Source organism: Castor canadensis, chromosome 5 (assembly GCF_047511655.1).
Source record: "Castor canadensis chromosome 5, mCasCan1.hap1v2, whole genome shotgun sequence".
NCBI lineage: Eukaryota > Metazoa > Chordata > Mammalia > Rodentia > Castoridae > Castor > Castor canadensis.
The window spans coordinates 170,292,982-170,314,530 of record NC_133390.1 but is presented as its reverse complement, the minus strand read 5'-3'; the positions used below and the strand labels follow the sequence as shown (position 1 = coordinate 170,314,530).

The 21,549-nt window shown below is 43.1% G+C and overlaps 1 protein-coding gene across 4 annotated transcripts in view; it reads right to left on the bottom strand.

Annotated features, from left to right (window-relative positions):
* Arfgef2 (ARF guanine nucleotide exchange factor 2) overlaps positions 1 to 21,549 on the bottom strand; it is an 83,483-nt gene that overhangs the window by 47,106 nt on the left and 14,828 nt on the right. For 2 of the 4 annotated variants that reach the window (XR_002212805.2, XM_020169944.2), the window contains exons 2-10: positions 20,776 to 20,806; positions 20,055 to 20,178; positions 13,299 to 13,445; positions 11,819 to 11,998; positions 11,273 to 11,507; positions 6,958 to 7,026; positions 5,230 to 5,381; positions 2,644 to 2,774; positions 531 to 765 (exon numbers count right to left, since the gene is read on the bottom strand). Coding sequence is in view for 3 of the 4 variants with exons in the window: in XM_020169944.2 (XP_020025533.1) it covers positions 531 to 765; positions 2,644 to 2,774; positions 5,230 to 5,381; positions 6,958 to 7,026; positions 11,273 to 11,507; positions 11,819 to 11,998; positions 13,299 to 13,445; positions 20,055 to 20,178; positions 20,776 to 20,806 (1,304 nt within the window). In the remaining variant the exon portion in view is untranslated. The remainder of the gene's footprint in view (positions 1 to 530; positions 766 to 2,643; positions 2,775 to 5,229; positions 5,382 to 6,957; positions 7,027 to 11,272; positions 11,508 to 11,818; positions 11,999 to 13,298; positions 13,446 to 20,054; positions 20,179 to 20,775; positions 20,807 to 21,549) is intronic. The other 2 variants (XM_074074952.1, XM_074074953.1) reach the window with 2 other exon arrangements.

The following is a 21,549-nucleotide window of genomic DNA, read 5'->3' as shown; positions in this document are numbered from 1 at the left end:
AAGTCTTTACAGGCCAGGCAGGTCCTACAAATGAGGCAGCCTGGTTAACAGGAAAACAGGGGTGCACACTTGGTGCTGAAGAGCTTTAGACCCTGGCCTGGTCAGGTCAGTGGGCAGGGTGGGGCCTATCAGGGAGCAGCTTTTGCTGGGCTTGCATCCAGAGCTGCCACATGCAGTACAGGAGCCATGTGTGCTGTGATTGCTGAGAAAAACCAGAACATTAGATTGTTATGTAAAATATGGTTTCTCAATCTGGCAGCTAACTCAAATTATTTCAAACAATTTTCAGACGTGTTTGGGGGGCTACACACACAGACACACACACACCATAAGCCTTTAGCCAAAATGAAAGGTGTGCGAGATTTAGGGGCAGAACTTTTATGCAGAGATACCACCTCACTCATTCAAAAATCCCTCTCCGGATGCCTGCAAATAGGATGAGTTAACAATAGCTTTGGAGACTGTGCCACCAGCAGTTTTCTCATCTGGTATGAATGTCACCAAGTAAAACAATTAACTTGAACCCGTACCTCTATCTGCATTTTCAAGTGCATCTTAAAGTTTGAAAGAAGAGTAAGAAAAATGGCGAGAGACAGCTCAAAGACATCAGGCACTGAGGAGACACCGTTTTTGGATAAGGCCACACAGAGATATTGCTTGATTGCATTGATGAACATCTCGTGGGTCCTGAAGACTGGGCCAGCATTCTGCAACACGGAGAGGAGCAGCTGCAGGGAAACCACCTTGGAACGCAGCTCGTGGGACCTGTGGAAAAAAAAATCCAATGATGCTAGAAGATGAAATGAAAAACAGTACTTTTTTTGTTGTTTTTAGAGACAGGGTCTCACTGGCCTGAAACTTGACATCCTCCTGCCTCTGCCTGATGAGTACTAGAATTACAGGTGAGCACCAAGACGACTAGCTAAAACAACATGCTGCTTCTTGGGCTGAGGGCATGGTTCAAGTGGTAGAGTGTCTGCCTAGCAAGTGTAAGGCCCTGAGTTCAAACCCCAGGTCCACAAAATAAACCAACAACAAAAAACAAATTTAAAAAAACCCAAACAGTATGGTTCTGGAGAAGGCCTTCCTGCTCCATCATGAACAGATTTTTCCAAGGCCAGAGAGTTAAGAATTAAGAACTGCAGCTAAATGTCAGCAGAATGATGGCAGTGAGCCTGAGATGGGCCCTCCTGAAACCCCAGGTCCTTTGAGAACAAGAGTGACCAACTCCTATTCTTCTCATTTTGCAGGAGCAAAGTGAAGGTCAAATGAGTCTGGAGAGCTGGCTCCACAGGTAAACTGATGGAGTCAGTTACCTCACATCATTCGTGTCACGAGGAGAACTCAGCCCCTCTCTCTACTCTAGCCAGCAGCCTCACAACCCTCCTCCCCGACCTACCCTAGTTCAGGGATGGTAAGAAATGGAAAATTTTAGCTGGGCATGGTGGAACACACTTGTAATCCCATAAATTGAGAAGCTGAGGTAGGAGGATCCAGAATTAAAAGACTGCCTGAGCTACATAGCAAGACCCTGTCGTTCCCAAACAAAAGCAAAAATAAAGAAATGCATACAGGCACTAGTAGCTCAGGCCTATAATACTAGCTGCTCAAGAGGCAATTATCAGAAAGAATCCAGTTTGAAGCAAGCCCAAGCAAATAGTTCTCGAGTCCCTATCTCAAAAAAACTCATCACAACAAAGGGCTGGAGGAGTGGCTCAAGCAGTAAGAGTGCCTGCCTAGCATGTATGAGGCCCTGAGTTCAAACCCCAGTGCCACGAAAAGGAAAAAAAAGAAATGTAAAACAGAAATTTTTCTTGAATCATTTATTCCCTAATGATGTCACAATGCAGGCAGGATTCTCAACAGAAGAGCTGGGAATTATTAATGATGAATAATAGCAGTGACTACAGTGACTCTTAATGAAGTGCACAACCCTGTGCTCAGAGCACACCCATCTCATTCATTTCATCAACCCTGTAGGGGGATTTGCTATCTTTCCATTTCTGGATGAGGTCCAATCACTCACACAGCTTTGGAGATGCTCTTGAATGTAGGAGCCAAGACCTGCTGCCTGATTTTTTTTTTTTTTTTTGCTTGCAGTACTGGGGTTTTGAACTCAGGGACTTGTGCTTGTTAAGCAAGTGCTCTACCACTTGAGCCATACTCTCATTCCAGGAGTGGAGATCTGAATGCAGCTCTCTCTGGCTCTGAAGCCCGTTTTCTTTCCTCCTCAGCACTGACACCTTGGGCTAGCTTATTCACTTCAGAGAAATGTCTGACCTTGACACTGAATTTAGGGCTCAACCCTTTAGCCATGAAGCAGAGGCTTCCAAGTGGGTCAGGGAACAGACTTTGCAGTCACTCTCTAGCCCTTCCTCAGCTCCCACCAGGAGACTACATCCATTAGTCAGTAAGAAAGAGGGCGTATGTTCTAAATATTGTTTTTTAACATATAAACTGAGAAAAAAAATTGGGTGAGATTCTGGTTAGTAGATCACTCAATAGGAATGGACCTGAGGGACTGCAAAAGCCTGGAAAGTTGCAACACCATCCCACACCAATACAAGGACCAGCACTAGACCTGTGGGAACAACATGCTTCTGGATCACTGGGTGCAGATGCTAGTAGCTGCCATGCACTTACTTTGGATCTGGGGGTCCTTCCCCAAGGGGCTTCATGGACAGCTTGCACAGAGAGCGAAACACCAGGAAAGCATCCTTCTGCAGAATGTGAGAGAACCTAGTGGCTACTTGATGTCCTTGCACATCTGATTCCTGAGGTCAGAAACAAATAAAAGAAAAACCAGTGGGACAAAAAAGGATAACTGATTTCAACAATAATAAATGTGACTATCTCATGGGAATTTAAATTCTTATATTTATTCAATAGGGAGGTGAGAGATGGGGAGGGGGGAAAATATGATAAAATAGGTGCTTTGGGGGAAGTCATTAGAACATTTTGTTTTTGTTTTGAGACAGACTCTCACTCCATAGCCTAGGCTGGCCCCAAACTCATGATCCTCCTGCCTCAGCCTCCCAAGTGCCAGGGCTACAAGGCCTGTATCACCATGCCCAGCTTAAACAATGTATTTCTAAGAATGCCATTTGCAGCATAAATGAGAAACAATGGTACAAATTTCAAAATAAACTTCTTTGTCTAAAAAAGTAAACTAAATTCAAAACGAAAAAGTAAATATTCTTAGCATGTAATAAGGATAAATATCTTTTACACACAAAAGTTCTTAGAATTCATTAAGGAAAACATGCAAAGGGATGTGAGGGCGATCTGGCTGCAACACCTGTCACCCCAATGATTGCCAGAGGTGATTCTACTGGTCTGGCTGGCTAGGTGGATGTCCCCTTCCTCCCTCCCGAAGCTGCACACCCAGTTGAAAAGGACAACCATCCCTGATAGAGGAGGACCGTTCTTCGGTCAAGGGCTTATCAGTAGCTACATGTCCCTGCTAGAACCTCCAAACAAGCTCTTAAGGAAAACAGGCAAAAAAAAAAAAAAAAAAGAATAAGCAATTCACTGAGAAGTGCAGAGGACAAGTGAACCTAAATAACCCTAGTTCTAATCATTAAGGCAGGATCTTCCTCCTGTCAAGCCAGCAAAGTGCAAATGAATGCTACTGCCCTATTTAATGAACGAATGGACAAGGAAGGGTGTTGGCAGCTAAGGGTGGGCAGGGATTTGAGCAGTGCCTGCCCAGAAGATTAATTTGCTGGTAAGAATTAAAACCTTAAAGCTTACTACTCTTTTTTCCCTCAGTACTGGAGATAGAACACAGTACCTGGTGCATGTTAAGCAAGTATTCTACCTCTGAGCTTCCCAAAGCTTCCAACTCCTGACCTAGTGATACCACTTGCAGGAATCTGTCCTTAAAGAATCAGAGATGTAACTAAGATTCATCTACATCATCTACAAGGGTATTTTATGAACTGTCCTATGGTACAACTGAAAGAATCTAAAAATATAATAGAGAATTGGTTAAATAGATTATGGTAATCCACAAATTTTGGGGGGGGAGGGGCAGGACTGGGATTTGAACTCAGGGCTTAGCTTTTGCAAAGCAGGCACTCTACTGCTTGGACCACACCTCCAGCCCATTTTGCTGTGGTTATTTTGGACATGGGGTCTCCAGAACTATTTGCCTGGCCTGGCCTTTGACCTCTATTTCCCAATCTTAGCCTCCCAAGTTTCAGCACCTAGCTATCTGCATAGAATTTTACATGAACTTTTTTTGTTAGATTCATTGTTCCTCGGCCTTTTGGGAGAAAAAAAATTCAGTTAGAGCTCTATGTACTGATATGGAAGGCTATCCATGATTAACTGTGGTGAGTGAACAAAGCAAGTCACAGCCTAGTACACTAGAAGCAAGCCCCTTGTAAGGATTTAAGTGTAACCTGGTAAGTGCATTTAGGTTTAGGGGGATAACATAACCCAAAAAGAACAAAACGTGGTTCTTGGAAGGTGTGAAAAAAATCTTACACACACATATACATACAGTATATAGGTATCTAATTTATGAGTTGCATCTGGAGAAAAAGTATATAAAGGTTTCTGGAGGGTGAAGAGGGCAAAGAAAAAGGTTGAGAAACTTAAAAAGACTCACATAATGGGGTCTTAGAGGGATGTGCACATTGCTTCCCGTTTTGAATAAATACACAGTTTTCAAGGGAATAAAACTACTTAAAAGCATAACATTATGGACTGGAAAGGATGTTCATAAAGTTTATAGCAGGTTACAAGCTGGGGATGCATGCTTAGTATTGATGAGGCTCTGCATTCAATCCCCAGCACCAAGGCGGGGCGGAGGGGAGAAAGAGAGAGAGAGAGAGAAAGAAACAGTGGGGATGTAGCTCAAAAGGTAGAGCACTTGCTTAGTATGTACAAGGCCCTACATTCAATCCGCAGTGCCTCAAGAAAACAAAACACAGAAAAGGTTACAACACAACATGTAGATTGTGACATTCCATTTAGGCAGGAAAAATATGCAAGGAGAAAAGTCTAGAAGAATGTAAGTAAAATGATGAGTTACTTCTAATACTGAATTTTCAATACAGAAAAATTTTAAGCTTTTACAAGTCCGAGTAAAAAGCTTTTCTGACATGCTACTACAGACACCATCAGACAAGGACTGCACAAAGCTTGCTTATTTTACTCTTGATACAGATCTAATTTTTCATCTTCTAAACATGGAAATGTGTCTACAGGATGATCACATACCAGGTTATCTGCTGATGACAAGGATTGCCTGTCTTCTGCTATGCCATTTGTCTGAGAGTTTTCATCAACTCCTGGGGGAACAGCACATTCTTGGTACTCCAGCTCACCTAGGACCCTGCCAGGTTCCGTCAGACTGTGCTTTTCTGCTGCTTCTTAAAACATAATGCAAAAGTCATTGCCAAATTAGTGCACATCCCCAAAAAAAGCACTGGTCACATCAACTCTCAGCTACTGCTCTCCCTTCTTCCCCTCCCACTAACCCATGACACAGTACTTGGCCAAGGTAGTGTTGTATTATGCACAGCTTCATTGCCAGGGCCTACAGCACTCCAGAGGGTTCAATCCATGTCAGTGGTGCCTCCAAAATTGTGCAATGCAGCTGCCCTGCCCACCCCGTCCACTTCTGAAAAAGATTAGAAGCAGCTAAACATAAAAAGCACGGATTTTTTAAAGGGCTGTTTATATAGGAATTAGTGAAGAGCCAGTTATGACAGAAAACCTTAGTCACAAAGAAAAACATAGGCCTGAGCTTCCTGGCAGCCATGTGACAAAAAGAAATATTTAAATAGATTTCACCATTTAACGAAGGAAAGTATACATAATAATAACAAGGGACCTAAGACTCTAGATAGTTTAATGGGCACAATCTCCAACAATAGTTTTACAAAGCATACATTCATTCAACAGATCATTTTCAAATGCCTACAATGTCACAGGCTGTGGTGTAGACTGGGGAGACAGCAATGATTATTTGACGACTTCCTGTAGAGGCCCCAGAAACAAATGTAAAGGTGTGAAATAAAATAATTCTGTCTTAAAGACCTTTTTAGAAAGGGTTAACGAAATGCTACACAATCTGTAAGAAGCTTTGTGTGGCATGCTAATTTAACAAAAGGAGAGGCTCAGAGAAGTAACTTTCAATTATCTACCTCAGTGGTAGAGCACTTGCCCAGCATGTGTGAGGCCCTGAATTTAATTCCCAGCACTTTAAAAAGAAATTATTACATTAAGAAATTAATTTTTACAATCATGTTCTTTTGTAGAGATGTACACACAAATAACTGAAACATTTCATGAGTCGAGACTAACTTTGCTATATGTAATATAGTCAGATCATTTGCACTCTATTTGATTTTGTTCTTTTTCATTTAAAAAAAATGGTAACTGCAATGCACTAGATTTATTTCTTTTCCAATTAATGGGTTATTGGCACTGGAATCAAGTGTTCAACACATAGCTAGTGACTTGATTTGTGGAGCAAAAATGAAGAAAAAAAAAGTCCTCATATTTCCTCTGAGCTCTGTGAGTTTAAAAGCACCGAAGCCACCCTAGGACACAGAAGGGGCAACATGAATAAAGCTTCTCTGTGAAACCAACATCACTGATATGGGAATGTCCCCTGTGCACGTCAGTGGCTGGCCATGAAACCTCAGCAACAAAGGACACACGCCTCAGGGCTCATACCCACTGCCAGAAGAACCCAATGATTTGGGAAGCTCATGGAATGACACTCGGTGTCCCCAGGTGGCATCCTGCCCTATCATGACCAGACTGTGGTCCTCGAACCCAAGCCAGATGAGAAAAGCAATCACTAAGACCAGGTCACCATGTGCAAGATGGGAGGCAATGACATACTTGGGTTTTGGTGAGCTCTTTGCACAAGGCAGCAGGACTGCTATGAAATACTGGCCTGAAGACTTCTTGAAGTAATGAGACCTTAGTTCTCACCTCTCATGGCAGATGTGACCACATCTTCTAGGATGTCCTTTACCACCTCCTGGGCTCCGTCCTCATTCCCTACACACATACACAAACACACATAAACACACAGAGGCATTTCCAGGAAGAAGAAAGGAAGGGGAGAAGGTTACGGCAATGTCCCTCTAGTCACGTTACAGTAGCAAAGGGTGCCAATCAGTCCTCCCCAAGGCCCGTCTCACTGTGCTAGACCATCCTCGGACTCTGGAGGAGGATGAACACTCGGGAGTAGCCACTCTGCCCACAGCACTGACAGCCCAGACTGCTTTCCCTTCCCCAGGTGCTCAGCCCAGGGCTTCCCTGCCACCCCAAACCCGGAAGTAGGAGCTGTATTTTTATCCTGCAGAACAAAATATGGGGCTTTCTCTTATGCCTTCTCCTGGGTTCTGACCATGCTGGTCAGTGACGTCCCGACTCTGCTGCTTGGCTCGCCCCACCCTGCAAACCCAGAATTCAGCATGAGGTTTTTTTTTTAATGCAGCACCTCAGATCGCTTAGCCACACCACCACCTAGCATGAGATTTCACAGAATTACTGTCACATGGTGTCAGCACCATTTGTTTTTTAGAAACCTAATCCTGTAAAAGAATTTATGAACTGGGCAGCTTTTGGCTAGACGTTCAGAAATAAACATTACTGACTTATAGAGCATCATACTGACCAAAAAGGCCAACACATTAAATAAATAAAACCAAAATACCCTTCTGAGACTGCTTGATGAGGATTTTCAACCAGCCACAGTTCTTCTGAGTTCTATGCTTGGTCAATAAGGTCCTGAGATCAGGATTAAGTATTTTCATTTTCATTGAGCATTTGCCATGCTGTAAACTATCTCAATGGCCAAGAACACTCGTGTGGGAATACTGAGGTCATATGCTTTTCTTAGAGAGCAAAAAGAACTTGAATAGAAGTTAAAAAGCTGCCCAGCCACGGTCACAATTCCCTAACTCATTTCTTCATCTAAAAAGCATGATTTAGGCTGGATTAGAGTTACCCCAACCAGTCATTCTCTTACTACCTTCATAATTTTTGCCACATTCATGTACCACTTCTGTTATTACACAGATCAAACAGAACTCTTTAAATTAATTCACTTTAAGCAATAAAAATCTATAAAATAACTGCTTTGATATGCTAATGATATTGTCTAGATGCACGTTAAAGTAAATGTCTAGCTATTAAAATTATTCATCTATGAAGCACTTACAATCATCTCACTTACACCATGAATTGATAACCATACAACTAGATATTTCTAAGTTCTTTTCCAGTTTCAACGTTCTCTGATGTTATTACTTAACACAGTTATGGTGGTAGTTTCTAGTCTGTATGTCCATTCCAAGTCCCAAATACACAGTACCTTGTTCAAATTAACACCCAAGAAACATGGACTCATTTCATCAGAGGTGCTAGACGCTCAGTGAGGCCAGGGGCTACAAACTGGTGGCTGGTGAGTGTGTCTGGCTTGCAGGTATGTGTCATTAACCTAAACTTTTGTTTTTTTGCAGTGCTGGGGATAGAACCCAGGACCTTGATTATGCTAGGCAAGAGCTCTACCACAGAGCTACATCCTCAGCCCAAAACTTTTGAATTAGCTGCCAACATTATAAACTGAGAGACTACTCATTATTAAGGGAAAAAAAAATTCTGACTTGTACACTTTAGATGGGTGAGTTTATGGCATGTAAATTACATCTCAAGAAAGCTGTTTTGTAAAAGGCAAACAAAAATAAGAGGCTTGTGAACAAGTAAATGGGGTGGGCCATTGGGGAAGCCTGGTGGGCCATGCCCAAAAGTTCATATACCCTAGCATGTCTTGAGCTCAAAGATCTCATTTTGTGAGGTTTGTAAAGAGCAGTCTGACCCACTTGGACAGGCTAGTTAAGACTGAGGAATCAGCTGTTAGTTTATTAATTTGGGATGAAAAACTGCTATGGGGACAGAGATGCTCAGGCCTGTAGGTGAATTCTTTTTTTTTTTTTTTTTTTCTTGTAGGTGAATTCTCTCTGACAGTGTAAATTATGTGGGAGGCAAATGATCCCAGGAAGATCGTGGGGATTCCTAGTTAACAGGGAAACCTACGTCAAGTCCCAGGTGGGGAGCATGGTGCCGGGCACTGTTGAGTATCTGTGAGGGCTAGTCATATGATGGTGATGCTCTAGGATGGTCTGTAGGAGAGCTGGAGGTGTCTATTTTGATCTCAGGGACCCCCCCGCCCCCCAGGCAGCACCCCTCCCTCTTGGGCTTCCTTCCTCTCTGGCGCTGGGAGCTCAAGCCCTTCTTCTCAAGGACCAGACTTTAAGAACTAGGAGCCAGATGATCCTTTTAAAAGAGACGGCACACCTTCTGTTCTGATCCACTCTTTCCAAGTTGGTGGTCTGATTCCCGTGTTCCTGGGGGAACCCTCACAGGGTGCACCAAGTACAAGCAACAAAATCCACAATGATAGATCAGCTGCAAACCACTCTCTGTTAGAGCAGAACTTCCAGTTACTGTGTTATAACTAAGTTCTAGAAATAATGTGTCCCACTCATTCAGAAAATGCATTTACCAAGTGTCTGCTGTGTGTACCAGGCACTGTTCCAGGTGTTAGAATACAGTGGTAAACACAGCAGCCTAGGTCTCCACCCAGGAACAAGAGGCCACAAATACTTCAGTAATTTCAGGTATTCACAGGTGTTATGGAGAAAGCAAGAGAGGATGATGAAACAGATGTGATAGGGAGCTACAAAGGGTGATCAGGGAAGCTTCTCTCAGTTAGAACTGAACAACCTGAAGGTAAAGGGGGTGGGAAATAGAGAGGGGACAGAAAGTGCAAAGGCACTGAGGCAGGCAGTTCTACTTCCAGAACTAGAAACAATGCTTGTGCATCATGTGGCAAGTAAGAGGTATAAGAGGGTAGAGACACAGGCACACAGGACTTTTCAAGCCACAGGGGCAGGCGGGCATGGATTTTGCTCTAAACAGGGCAGGTGGGGAATTACTAAAGGGGTTTGAGCAAGGGAGGGTCATTATCTAATTTATGTTTTTAAGAGGCCACTTTGGCTGTTGTATAGGAAGTAGGCCTTAGAAGAAGCACTTCTGTGCAGTTCAGAGAGAATGCTTTTCTATCTGCACTGACTACAGTATGTTTAAATATTAACATTTACTGATTAACCACAGCTTGGTAAGAGTTTCAGTAAAAACCTAGTCCTTGTCCTGAGAGTTACAAAGGCAACGATGACAATAGGCATAAAGGGCCAGCTGGATTCTCCCAGTGCCTTCCTTCAGACACAGGCAGCAGGGCTGAGCAGACTGGCCACTCTGTGCTCATCTCCACGACACATGTAATTATTGGTGACGACTTTTCTTTTTGGTCTTTTCCTTGAGTAAATAGATACAGAACATTCCAGCAACTTGTTCTGTTCCAGTGCATGCTAATCACTCCAGTAAATTTACAAAGGAATAAAAGCAGCTCCAATACGCGCTTTAGCTCTAGCTGGGAAGGTACTACCAGCAGAAATCTTCAGTCATGTGACCAAAGAACACATCAGACCAATTATAGAGCCTGGCCAGGTATTTTTGAACAACCATCTTGAGTGAAAAATTATTTGAGAATCACCTACAAAAGGTAAATTCCTGAATACCTAAGACTTTTGGGCCTAGTTCATACAGTGCCAGGAAAGGCAAACATTTGCAAGTAAACTCAGGGCAATCTAATCCAAAATTTCATGATTAATATTTTGCTTACTGTAACCAGATCTGGGATATTCTTTTGTTTAAAACAGAAAACAAAACAAGTGATACACTTGTTTCTTGTGGTAAGAAAAGGCAAAAGTCAGCTGTTGATATGCCATTGACCTATCTCTATCCATGTTCCCACCACAGGCATTCTAGCCCCTCACAGAGGTCTATGAATGGCTCCCAACTGCCAGGCCCTGAGCAAAGCATGGAAACCCAGTGTGTACAGGATGAATGAGGCCCTTGCCCACCTCAGGATGGCTAAGACAGACACTGATTCATCACCTTCCCAAGGACCTAAGTGCCCAAGCTGAGTCCACTGCACTGACAATGAACTGCACTGACAATGACATGACACACAACCAGCCACATCCATCCCAGGAACTATTCAGAGAAGACTGCCCTGATGACACGCTGGGCCTCCCTGGCTGTGTGCCCTCAAAGAAAAGCAAAGGGGAAACAAGAGGAAGGCCCAGAAATAGACAAGTTGCCCTCAGAGGTTTCCTTTGGACATTAATAGATAGCTCCTGTGTGTTCCTCTTACCCTTGGGGGGCTCAGCCATACCTGAGAGTGATGGGTCTCTTTCTCTGGGCATGTCTCCATTTTCTGAGCTGGCTTTTCCAGGGCCACTCCTGGCATGTTCACCGTTGGGTAAATCTGTTTTGTCAGGAGTTGTTGGTTTACTTTGTGCCTGGCTCTGCTTCAAGCGGCTGAACTTTGGGGATCCTGCTGTTGCCTGGATCACAGGGGACTGGGGTTTTGATTGGATTGGCTTTTCCAATTCTCTGGTCTCCTGCAACTAAAAGGCAACAGAGAAGGGATTCAATCTAAATGGATGAAGCATTTTGGGAAGAACAAAACTTAAGCTAGTCTATTGCTTAAAAAAATTTCCAACAAGCAGGATAAATTTTTAAAGGAAATAAATTCAAAACAAACTTTGAATGTGACAAACTCTAAGCAAATTCTGAATGTAAACTTCAGAATTGAGGACAAAAACATAGTACAGCAGATTCTTAGGAAGAAGGGATGAACTGCAAAGTGCCAGTGACCCTGAATGACAGAGTTCAGCCACATGACATCCTGCCCCCAGTCAGCATTGCTGCCACTCACCACCTGGTTTTCCATGCGGGTGAAAATGACATTCAGCATCTGGGTGAGTGTGGCCTTGGCAGTGGTTTGATTGATGAGGTTCTTGCTGGCCAAATAGATATTGTAACATGTCCTCACTGTCTGCAGGATAGTACCCTCATGAATCTCAATGTGCGGGGAAGTCACTGCAGTCAGCAGAGCCTAAAACACACATTGAAACTGTCACCCTCACGCACATCCACTTCCCTCATGCCTTCCTTCGACCAAGCTCTCCCAGAGGAGTTGGATTAGCTCTCATTTTTTTATAAACCCCAAGATGGCCCTGCCAACGAACCAGATGATCAGTACCAAGAGTCAACTTCCTACTGTTCTGAGTTTTAAAAAAGCAATCACAAGGCTGGGCACAGTGGCTTATATCTATAATAGAATCCCAGCTACATGGGAGGGTGGAGTCTGGAAGGATTATAGTTCAAGGCCAAGCCTAGGCAAAAAGTTAGTGAGACCTCTTCTACCTCAATCAATAAGCCAGGTGTGGTGATATGGCATGTCATCTCAGCTGCGAGGGAGGCATAAATAGGAGGGTCTTGGTAAGGGCTAACCCAGGCAAAAACACAAGACCCTATTTGAAAAACGTTAAAGTAAAAAGGCCTGGGAACGTAGCGCACGTGGCAAAGCACCGGTCTAGCAAGTCTGAGGTCCTGAGTTTAAACCCAGGACCTCAAACCAAAAGAAAAAAGAAAAACAATTACTAACTTCCTAAAACCCAACTTGAAGTAATAAGTTGTGTTGAAATAGGCTTTCTATCGTCTTATTTAAAAAGAAATCAAACTTCTGACTGTTAACACTGATTGAAAAACTTGGAATGAAAATTACAGACACTTCTTCCAGAGGAAAGATTCTCCCACTTGATCTCACCCACGAGTCCCGAAACATATGTTTCCACGGGCAGCCAGTTTTCCAGTTCCCTGGGAGGTTCAAAAGGGTTTAAGAAAGGTGAGACTGACTTGGACCTGAGATACTGGGAACCTAACCTCTGGAAGGGTGGCTACACCCATCCTGCCCCTGCTCCCTGACAAGATGGTACCAGCCCAGGCCAAACCATTCCTGGCAGTAGACATGGAATGAGGAAGCAGTATGGAGGACAAGACAACAGGGCAAGTTTGTGATAAGAGCGTCAATGAAGATCTGCTGAGATACAGCAGACTGGGAACCCAGAATTTCAAGACAAAGAGCAGAAGATTTCAAGCCAATTTAATTCACATGCAATTTACAGTGTTATTAGCAGAACTAGTTACTTGAAACACACGTGGTCTACTCTCCTTGTCTCAGTCCATGCTAATAAATTCTGACAATTAACAAAAGATCTAAGTGATGTTTAACTCTTCCGCTCCAGCTCAGCACCACCAGAGACAACCAACACAGGGTAAATCAGGCACCCAGATTCCCAAAGGAGACTAGCTTTCTCATCTAAAATCCAGACCCAGCGAACAAATAGAAATACCTTAATTATTTGTAACTGAACCCCTTCATCCGTCTGGGGGCCCTGAAAACAATTGCAAATGGTTTCAACAATCCTGTCGATCAGCCGCTTCCCTGGAGCTCCGCTGTCAGGGGCGTTGCCAGTGATATGCCCATATGCGATGAGTTTCTAAATACAGAAAGAAGAGAGAATAGAAGTTTCTGTCTGGCCAGGACCAAGGCTGCTGGTGACAACATGGTCTTTAACTTCTGGTTCCTACAGATGTCTTTGCTCCCAGGAGCCCAGCAAGCACAGCCACTCTGTGAGTGCAGCCTTCCTCCCATCTCCTGTTTGTGGTCAGTAACCCCAGTGAAGGTGATGCAATATCTGATGCCAACAGCAAAGCACAGAACCCTCCCTAGCACACAATTCTTTGTGCAAAACATTGGAAGATTAATACCATACTTCCTAATGACAGAAAGTAGATTAGTGGTTATCTGCATCTCAGGCAAGAGGATGGCTGGGGTGACATGGGAGTGACTGTGAATGAAGTCAGGTTGCTAACTCTGCCCACGTACTAAATATCACTAAATTGCACACTTTTAATAGGTGACTTGTACCTATGTTAATTCTATTTCAATAAAACTGCTGAAAATGTTGTTTTTTCTTTAAATGCTAAGAAACCTAAGAAACTAATGATGACATGTTTTGCTTGAGGGGAGGGAAACTAAGTAGCCATGCAGGAGTGAGACTAAGACACCTGATAGTACATACATCTTCCCTTTTTTTGGGGTGGGGGGCAGTGCTGAGATGGAAGCCAGCACTTGGCACATCCTAGGCAAGTGTTCCAATGCTGAGCTTTGCTCCCAGCCCCATCTTTTCATTCTTTTGGAATGTTGAATGTCAGTATATTTTCTACTCTAAAAACTAAAATAAAAACAGTAACAGTGTTCCTCATCTATATCACCAAACACTGTGTGTCACTCAGGTAGCTGGAGAGTGGCAGCCTGACTGTACCCTCACTGCCTGGTAAAATATTGGTTTGACAGGGGCCACCTTTCAGAGGTTGCAAGCCTGTGCCACTTCTCGTATCACTGGCCCTCAGAACAGAGAATCTGAGAGCTGAGGGGCCACAGAGGTCAGAATGAGTTCAAGGAGGCTGAGAGGCAGCATCATCTGAGGGTGCTCAGTAAAAACCCAGCCCAGACCTGCTGAGCCAGAGACTGAGGGAGCAGAGCGGGATCAGTGTCTTCTCCAGACTAGCCAGGGTGATCCAATGCCAACCAGGAAATGACCATGAGACCTGTAAGGCACTCACTACTCCCTGTGAAGTGGAAAAGACTCTCACTGATGCCCTTCTGCTCTTTATCCTGTTAGGTTTCTGCTATAACACTCCTGCCTCTGCCTACACAGAGCAAGCATGAGCTCCTGAGGTTATCTACAGAGCTGCTGCCACTGCGGTAGGAAGACGGGCTACCCTAAATAGGCCTAACACCATTCTCAATGGCTCATCCCCATCATTAGCTACAACGTGCCACTATTCAATAAGCAAAAACAAAACAAGAGAGCAACTGAGGGCAGAAACATGATCCTGATAGAGTGACAGCCTCTACCTGTTCTCTCTCTGTTGCTCAAGCCCAGCCCTGCACCCCAAATAAGGAGTACAAGTGTGAAGGATGCTCAGGCTCCTGAAGGTGGGGCTGGCTGCTGGCAGGATGCTGGGGTCCTGATACTGCTCACCCTTGCTCCCCACATTAGGACTCAGGTCTATCCTGAACACTCCAATGGCAGGGGGATGACCTATGAACTCCCCAATGTAAATGCTTAAAAGAAGGCTTCCAGGAGCTGGGGATGTGGCTCAGTTGTAGAGCATGTGATTAGCATGTACACAAAAAAGTATGTTCCATACAAGCCAATTCTGATGCCACAAAGCAAAGGTGAAGATGAATTAATGGATATTTAATTAAAGTACAAAAAGGGATTAGAAGGATTCTCCCTTGAAAGATTCCTGGAGTCTTTCTGGCTTTGCTTTCCTGTCCTTCTCTGTGTTAGACACTGTCCCTAGCACTGGGGATACAAAGGCAAGGAAGACAGCCTTGATACTGTTTCTCATGGTTTATATTCTTGGGGACAGGGAATCAAAGCCCACACCAACTGGGACCTGTGGGGCTCTGTGAGATTCATAGATGCTCCATCCTGCATCTACCTCTGCCTCCTCCTCTCCCATGGTATAGAGGATGGAGGCCCCAGGGCCCTGGATCACTGGAACCACTGCCCATGGGTATACTGTTTCATGTAAAAAAAGACAGCAGTAGAAAAATCTGTACAGGTGACACTATTTATAGAAAAAGGAAAAAGAAAAAAGAGGAACCTGAATAGTCGACTGGTTTTAGGGTTAATGATCCAAGGCACTTCGGACTTATCTATAAAATTCTTCATACTTTTTTTTTTTTTAACAGAGAACAAAATCACAAGCAACCCACATAATTACAAATTCATTTTTAAGTATGCATTTAAAAATTTAAAGTTTTCTAGAAACAAGAGCTAAAAGGTAATACTTGTGGTATGAACAAGACAGCTCAGACCACAAAAAACATTAGCCTTCTATTTGTACCTAATTTTTATCTTATTCTTTTAAAAGTTTTATTTTTGTATGTTTTATAATATGTAAGTTTTAGTAACAATTATATATGTATATAATTTTATCATAGTCATATTAGTCTGGAAACATTAAGCTTAATTTTTGCCATTTGTGTAAAGGTAACACAGTGTGTTAAATATGTAAGGTCGTTACCTACATGGGTCTGATTACATAAAATAACAAGCTATTCTCTAAATAGTGAAAAAAATATGTATATCATTCTAAGTTGAAGAAATATATTAGGATACCTTCAAAAAAATTTTTTTTATTGCTAGGCACTAGTGGCTCACACCCGTAATCCTAGCTACTTGGGAGGCTGAGGTTTGAGGCCAGCCCAGCAAATAGTTCATGAGACTGCTTCTCTAAAATAACCAAAGAAAAATGAACTGGAGGTGTGGCTTGAGTGGTAGAGCACCTGCTTTGCCAGTGTAAAGCCCTGAGTTCAAACCCCAGTCCCATCAGAAAAAAAAAAAATATATATATATATATATGATCAGGAAAACTTTAGGTTAGGCAAGACTGGCGGGCAACCCTCCTTAGCAGAACCCCGAACTTCAAGGAGTGTGTGGAGATCGCATCTGAAGGACAGGACATGGGGTCCACATTGCTTGATGGAATCTCTAGGCTTCCCTCAGTGGGAGGAGAATTCCAGCGACCCATTCTAAAAAGAGAAATGACCCACACACCATGAGTCTCAAGACTCACAGTGGGCTGAAGTAAAGCAGGATGGTGAACATATTGAAATCCTACACACATTTACATGGTGTCCCAGAAACAGACTATTTCTGTTACCAAAGAGGCCTGAATCACAGAGCAATAGTTAAGAGCAAGGGTCGGCAATCTTTTTCCAAAAAAGGACCACATATTAAATATTTAGGATGTATGGATCAGTGGTGTCCACTGTAACCACTCATCTTGGCTACAGTGGCAGAAAGCAGCCACAATAACACCTAAGAGATGGACTGAAACAGGGTCTCCCCCTGTTCACAGCTTTATTAACCCCCAATGTAATGGTATTAGGAGGCTGAGCCCGTGGAAGATGATTAGGCTTACATAAGGTCATGAAGATGGCATCCTCATGATGGATCTTGGGCTCCAGAAGAAGAACCCAGAGAGCTCACTCTTTCTCCAACACATAAGGACACCCTGGGAATGTGGCAGTCTGCAAGCCAGAGAGAGGGAGGGTCCTCACCAAGAACCATAGAGGAGCTAGATCTAGGACTACCCAGCCTCCAGAACTTTCAGAAATAAAGCTATGATGTTGAAGCCACCCAGTCTATGGTTATAGCAGCCCATGCTGACTAAGACAACTACATTCCACTAGAACTTTATTTACAAAAGCAGGCAGTAGGCCAGATTTGGCTCATGGACCACAGCTAGCAACCCCTGGTTAAAAGCATAAACATGGGGTCAGGAAGTACTAGATACCCACCCAATTTCATCATTCCTTGGCCAGGGAACCTTGGGCTGGGTTGGCTACTTTATTCTCTAAGCCTCAGTTTCCCCAATTCTAAAATGAGGGTGAAAGTTGGTAACTCAGAGAGTTGAGAAGACTGAACCCCTAAATGATGACACACTTAAGACAGGGCCCTGCACAGGGCACAGGTTGAGCGCTTAGCTCACGTCATCACTCTTAGGACATCAGTGATGTTAACCATTGGCTCCCAAACGGAACCTCCTCATGGGAGGAAACAACTAACATTAAACTTGGGCCAAATTTCCTCAGAACATAATCACAGAGCCAAATATTTTAGGTTACAAGTAGGACTTGGTCTGTCTTTTAAGACTTCTTGGCCCATTAGATGTTTCACACAGGACAATCTGTACAGAATTATCTTGAATGAGAAAAAAGGTTTTTTGTTTGGAAAAGCTGCTTCTGTGAAAAAACTGTCATCAATTCTCAAGTATGTACATTAAAGAAGAGAGACTGAGTAAATATTAGACCGGGGTGCCAAGAGCATAGCACACCCACTGCCACTGTGCAGTTCTGCACCTCAGAAGACACGATAATCAGTGACAGCACTCTCTCAAGACACACACAGGAGAATTCACAAGCCTTTCCACAGAGCTCTTTAGTCAATCATAGTACAGAATATAGTTGTTACCTTTTCTGCTCTACAAAGTACCGGTAAACAGTATATCTCTTCAATATAGTTTAAAAATTTATTAACTTTTTCACTGATGTGGGTTGCTCATAGAGGTCAAGAGCAATGTTCTTTGAGGTAATCAGAAACTTCAAAAATAGGTGTTGGGGAAAAAAATGAAAAAATGCTGGACCAGGATTAAGACACCCAAGTTGTAGTCCTGTTTCTGGCTCTGACTACTTATCCATTATTGGACAAGTCACCCTAACTTTTCTACTTGCTTCTTCATCTACAAAAGATTATTTATAATGAGGTGACTGCAGCTCTAAATCCAGTCAATCCTCATTACCTGTAGAGTCTGTATTTCAAATGCACCTACTCATAAAAATTTATTTGAAAGCCCAAGTCCAAACTTGTGGAACTTTTACAGTCATTTCTGGACACACACAGAGTGGTAAAAACCTGAACCATCTGACATGCATACCCGCAGCTGAGGCAAGGTGACACTCTGCCTTCCTTCAGCCTTCCCTCTGCAAACGGGTGCCATTTTTTTTGCAGTGTAATTAGTGCCATGTAGTTCACATTTTTGTTCCTTTGCTCTTTAAAATGGCCCGAGTGTGTGCTGAAGTGCTTTGTAGTGTTTAAGAGCAAAAAGGCAATGAATGACATACCTTACAGAGTGTGTGTGTAATACTGCTGCTGGCCATGAGTTCAATGTTAATGGACCAACAATACATATTAAATTGGGTGTCTTTAAATAGAAACAAAGAACAAAAGCTATACACTGACCAACTGACAAAAATGCTGTAACTGGAGAATTGCAGGAACCTAATCTTGTATTTCTTCTAGAAGTGGTTGCTCAGAGCTTGCTAAATCATGCTCCTAGGACCTTTATAGGATGTAACTACCACAAAAAACCTCTGACTGAGTCTATTTCTACTCTTTTTTTTTTTTCATTTTTCTTTTATTATTCAGATGTGCATACAAGGCTTGGTTCATTTCTCCCCCCTGCCCCCACCCCCTCCCTTACCACCCACTCCACCCCCTCCCACTCCCCCCCCCAATACCCAGCAGAAACTATTTTGCCCTTATCTCTAATTTTGTTGTAGAGAGAGTATAAGCAATAATAGGAAGGAACAAGGGGTTTTGCTGGTTGAGATAAGGATAGCTATACAGGGCATTGACTCACATTGATTTCCTGTGCGTGGGTGTTACCTTCTAGGTTAATTCTTTTTGATCTAACCTTTTCTCTAGTTCCTGGTCCCCTTTTCCTATTGGCCTCAGTTGCTTTAAGGTATCTGCTTTAGTTTCTCTGCATTAAGGGCAACAAATGCTAGCTAGTTTTTTAGGTGTCTTACCTATCCTCACCCCTCCCTTATGTGCTCTCGCTTTTATCATGTGCTCATAGTCCAATCCCCTTGTTCTGTTTGCCCTTGATCTAATGTCCATATATGAGGGAGAACATACGATTTTTGGTCTTTTGGGCCAGGCTAACCTCACTCAGAATGATGTTCTCCAATTCCATCCATTTACCAGTGAATGATAACATTTCGTTCTTCTTCATGGCTGCATAAAATTCCATTGTGTATAGATACCATATTTTCTTAATCCATTCGTCAGTGCTGGGGCATCTTGGCTGTTTCCATAACTTGGCTATTGTGAATAGTGCTGCAATAAACATGGATGTGCAGGTGCCTCTGGAGTAACTATTTCTACTCTTGATATAGATTAATGCCATCAAGAAAGTGGCTATAAAAATGCTTTGTGTACCCATGTATATCAAATATTCTAATTAATGCTAAATGTTTCATTTAGAAAAATATACATAATATACAAATATACTTTGAGAGAGCCACAAAGTACTTCTGGGAAACAAATGCACACTTTAGCTGAGCAGTTCAGAGCCCTCTCCCTTCCTGCCCTTATGAGACCTCTGCAGAGAAAGCTTTCTGGCTCCTTTCCCTACCACTTCCAAGGACATTCTGAATACCAGAGCTACCCCTAGCTGGGTAAGTAAGGATTGCCTGTGGCTTGGAGGGAACCCCATGAGACCATCAAGTTTAAACGTGGTACCTGCAAGCAGTCGAGCGATGTGCTGACCACTCGGGGGGACTTGGACTGGCAAGCGAGCTCGAATGGAAGGAAATATTTGTCCGCTTCAATGAAGTTTGCCTTTGGTGGGGCCACAGCACCGAGCCTAGGGGAAAAGCAGGAGAGGGCCAAGAGCAGAAATGAAAAAAAAAAACCTCCTTTCTCCATACTTTATGCTGATTTCCCATCCTGTTTGCAATCATTTCATTAAAAGTGCCTGCAAACTTATTCTTGGGGCTAGCTAATTAAAAGCTGAACACATGCAACTTTAGAAAGAAACCATCAGTGCCATGAGCAAACAGCAAGCTCTCTGATTTGCGAGCTGAATCAATAGTACCCCAGACCAAATCCTGACAGCAGCCATGCCAGAACTGGATTTCTAAAATATGACAAACTGGCTTCATTATCATCTTCAGGAGCAGCCTATCACGGAGCAAACCATCCTTAAGCCTGAGTATGCATGGCAAAGCAAGAGACATGGGCTCTGACTCTTCTCTCATGAAGAGATACAGTGGTATTGACTTGGCCTTCTTTAACCCTCCTCCAAATATGCAAATATTAAGCCAGGAACCTAGCACTGAGTGAGGAGAGTGTGTGCTGCCCCAGAGGATGACAAGTATGAAAAAGCGTGCATAGCAGGGATTATTCTGGCTACCTAACCCTTCATGCTGTATTTCAGCAAGAAGAAAGTGCTAGCGCTTACCTCTGCTTTTCTATTTCTGCTTTAATTTCATCTGGTGGGGAAGAAGAAAAAGCATGTTAGGAGCATGCAACACCTATAGAAAAGAAAACTTTACTATGAAGTATTTGGAAACCATTAAAAAGAATGGTTATGAGATTTTGAAACGAAATTTTGGTATGAAGTAAAATAAATCATAACAGCAGTAATCACATGTAAGTACATGTTTTCACTCACTTAAGGCTCACAGCAATCCTATACATATTATTACTACCTCCATCTTATTTAGAAAGCAGGGTAATTTCTTACCCTGGGCACTTCAACATTTGGGGATGAATGGGGCCATTCTGTGAATGGCAGGATACACAGCAGCATCCCTGGCCTCTACACACTGGATGCCAGTAACACCCTACAGTCTTTGGTCTCACTATGCAGCCCAGGCTGGTCTTGAACTCATAATCCTCTTGCCTCAGCTTCTCAAGTGCTTAGATTTCAGGTATGTAGGCCCTTGCAGTATGAATAGTAAAAATGTTTCCAGACAGTGCCACGGGTCCCCTGAACAAAACTCCCTCTGATGAGAGCCATAATTCAACGAGGAAACCAAGACAGAAAGAGTGGGTAATTTGCCCACTGTAACACATCAAGAGTTGGGGAACCAGAACTTGGCCTTAGGCATTTTGGCTCTGCAGTCGGCACTCTACCCCACTACATCCCCACACAGCATAATGTATGTTAGTAATAGTTAACACAATATATTTCAACTGCAAAAATGTGCATAGAAGATTAGAAATAAATATA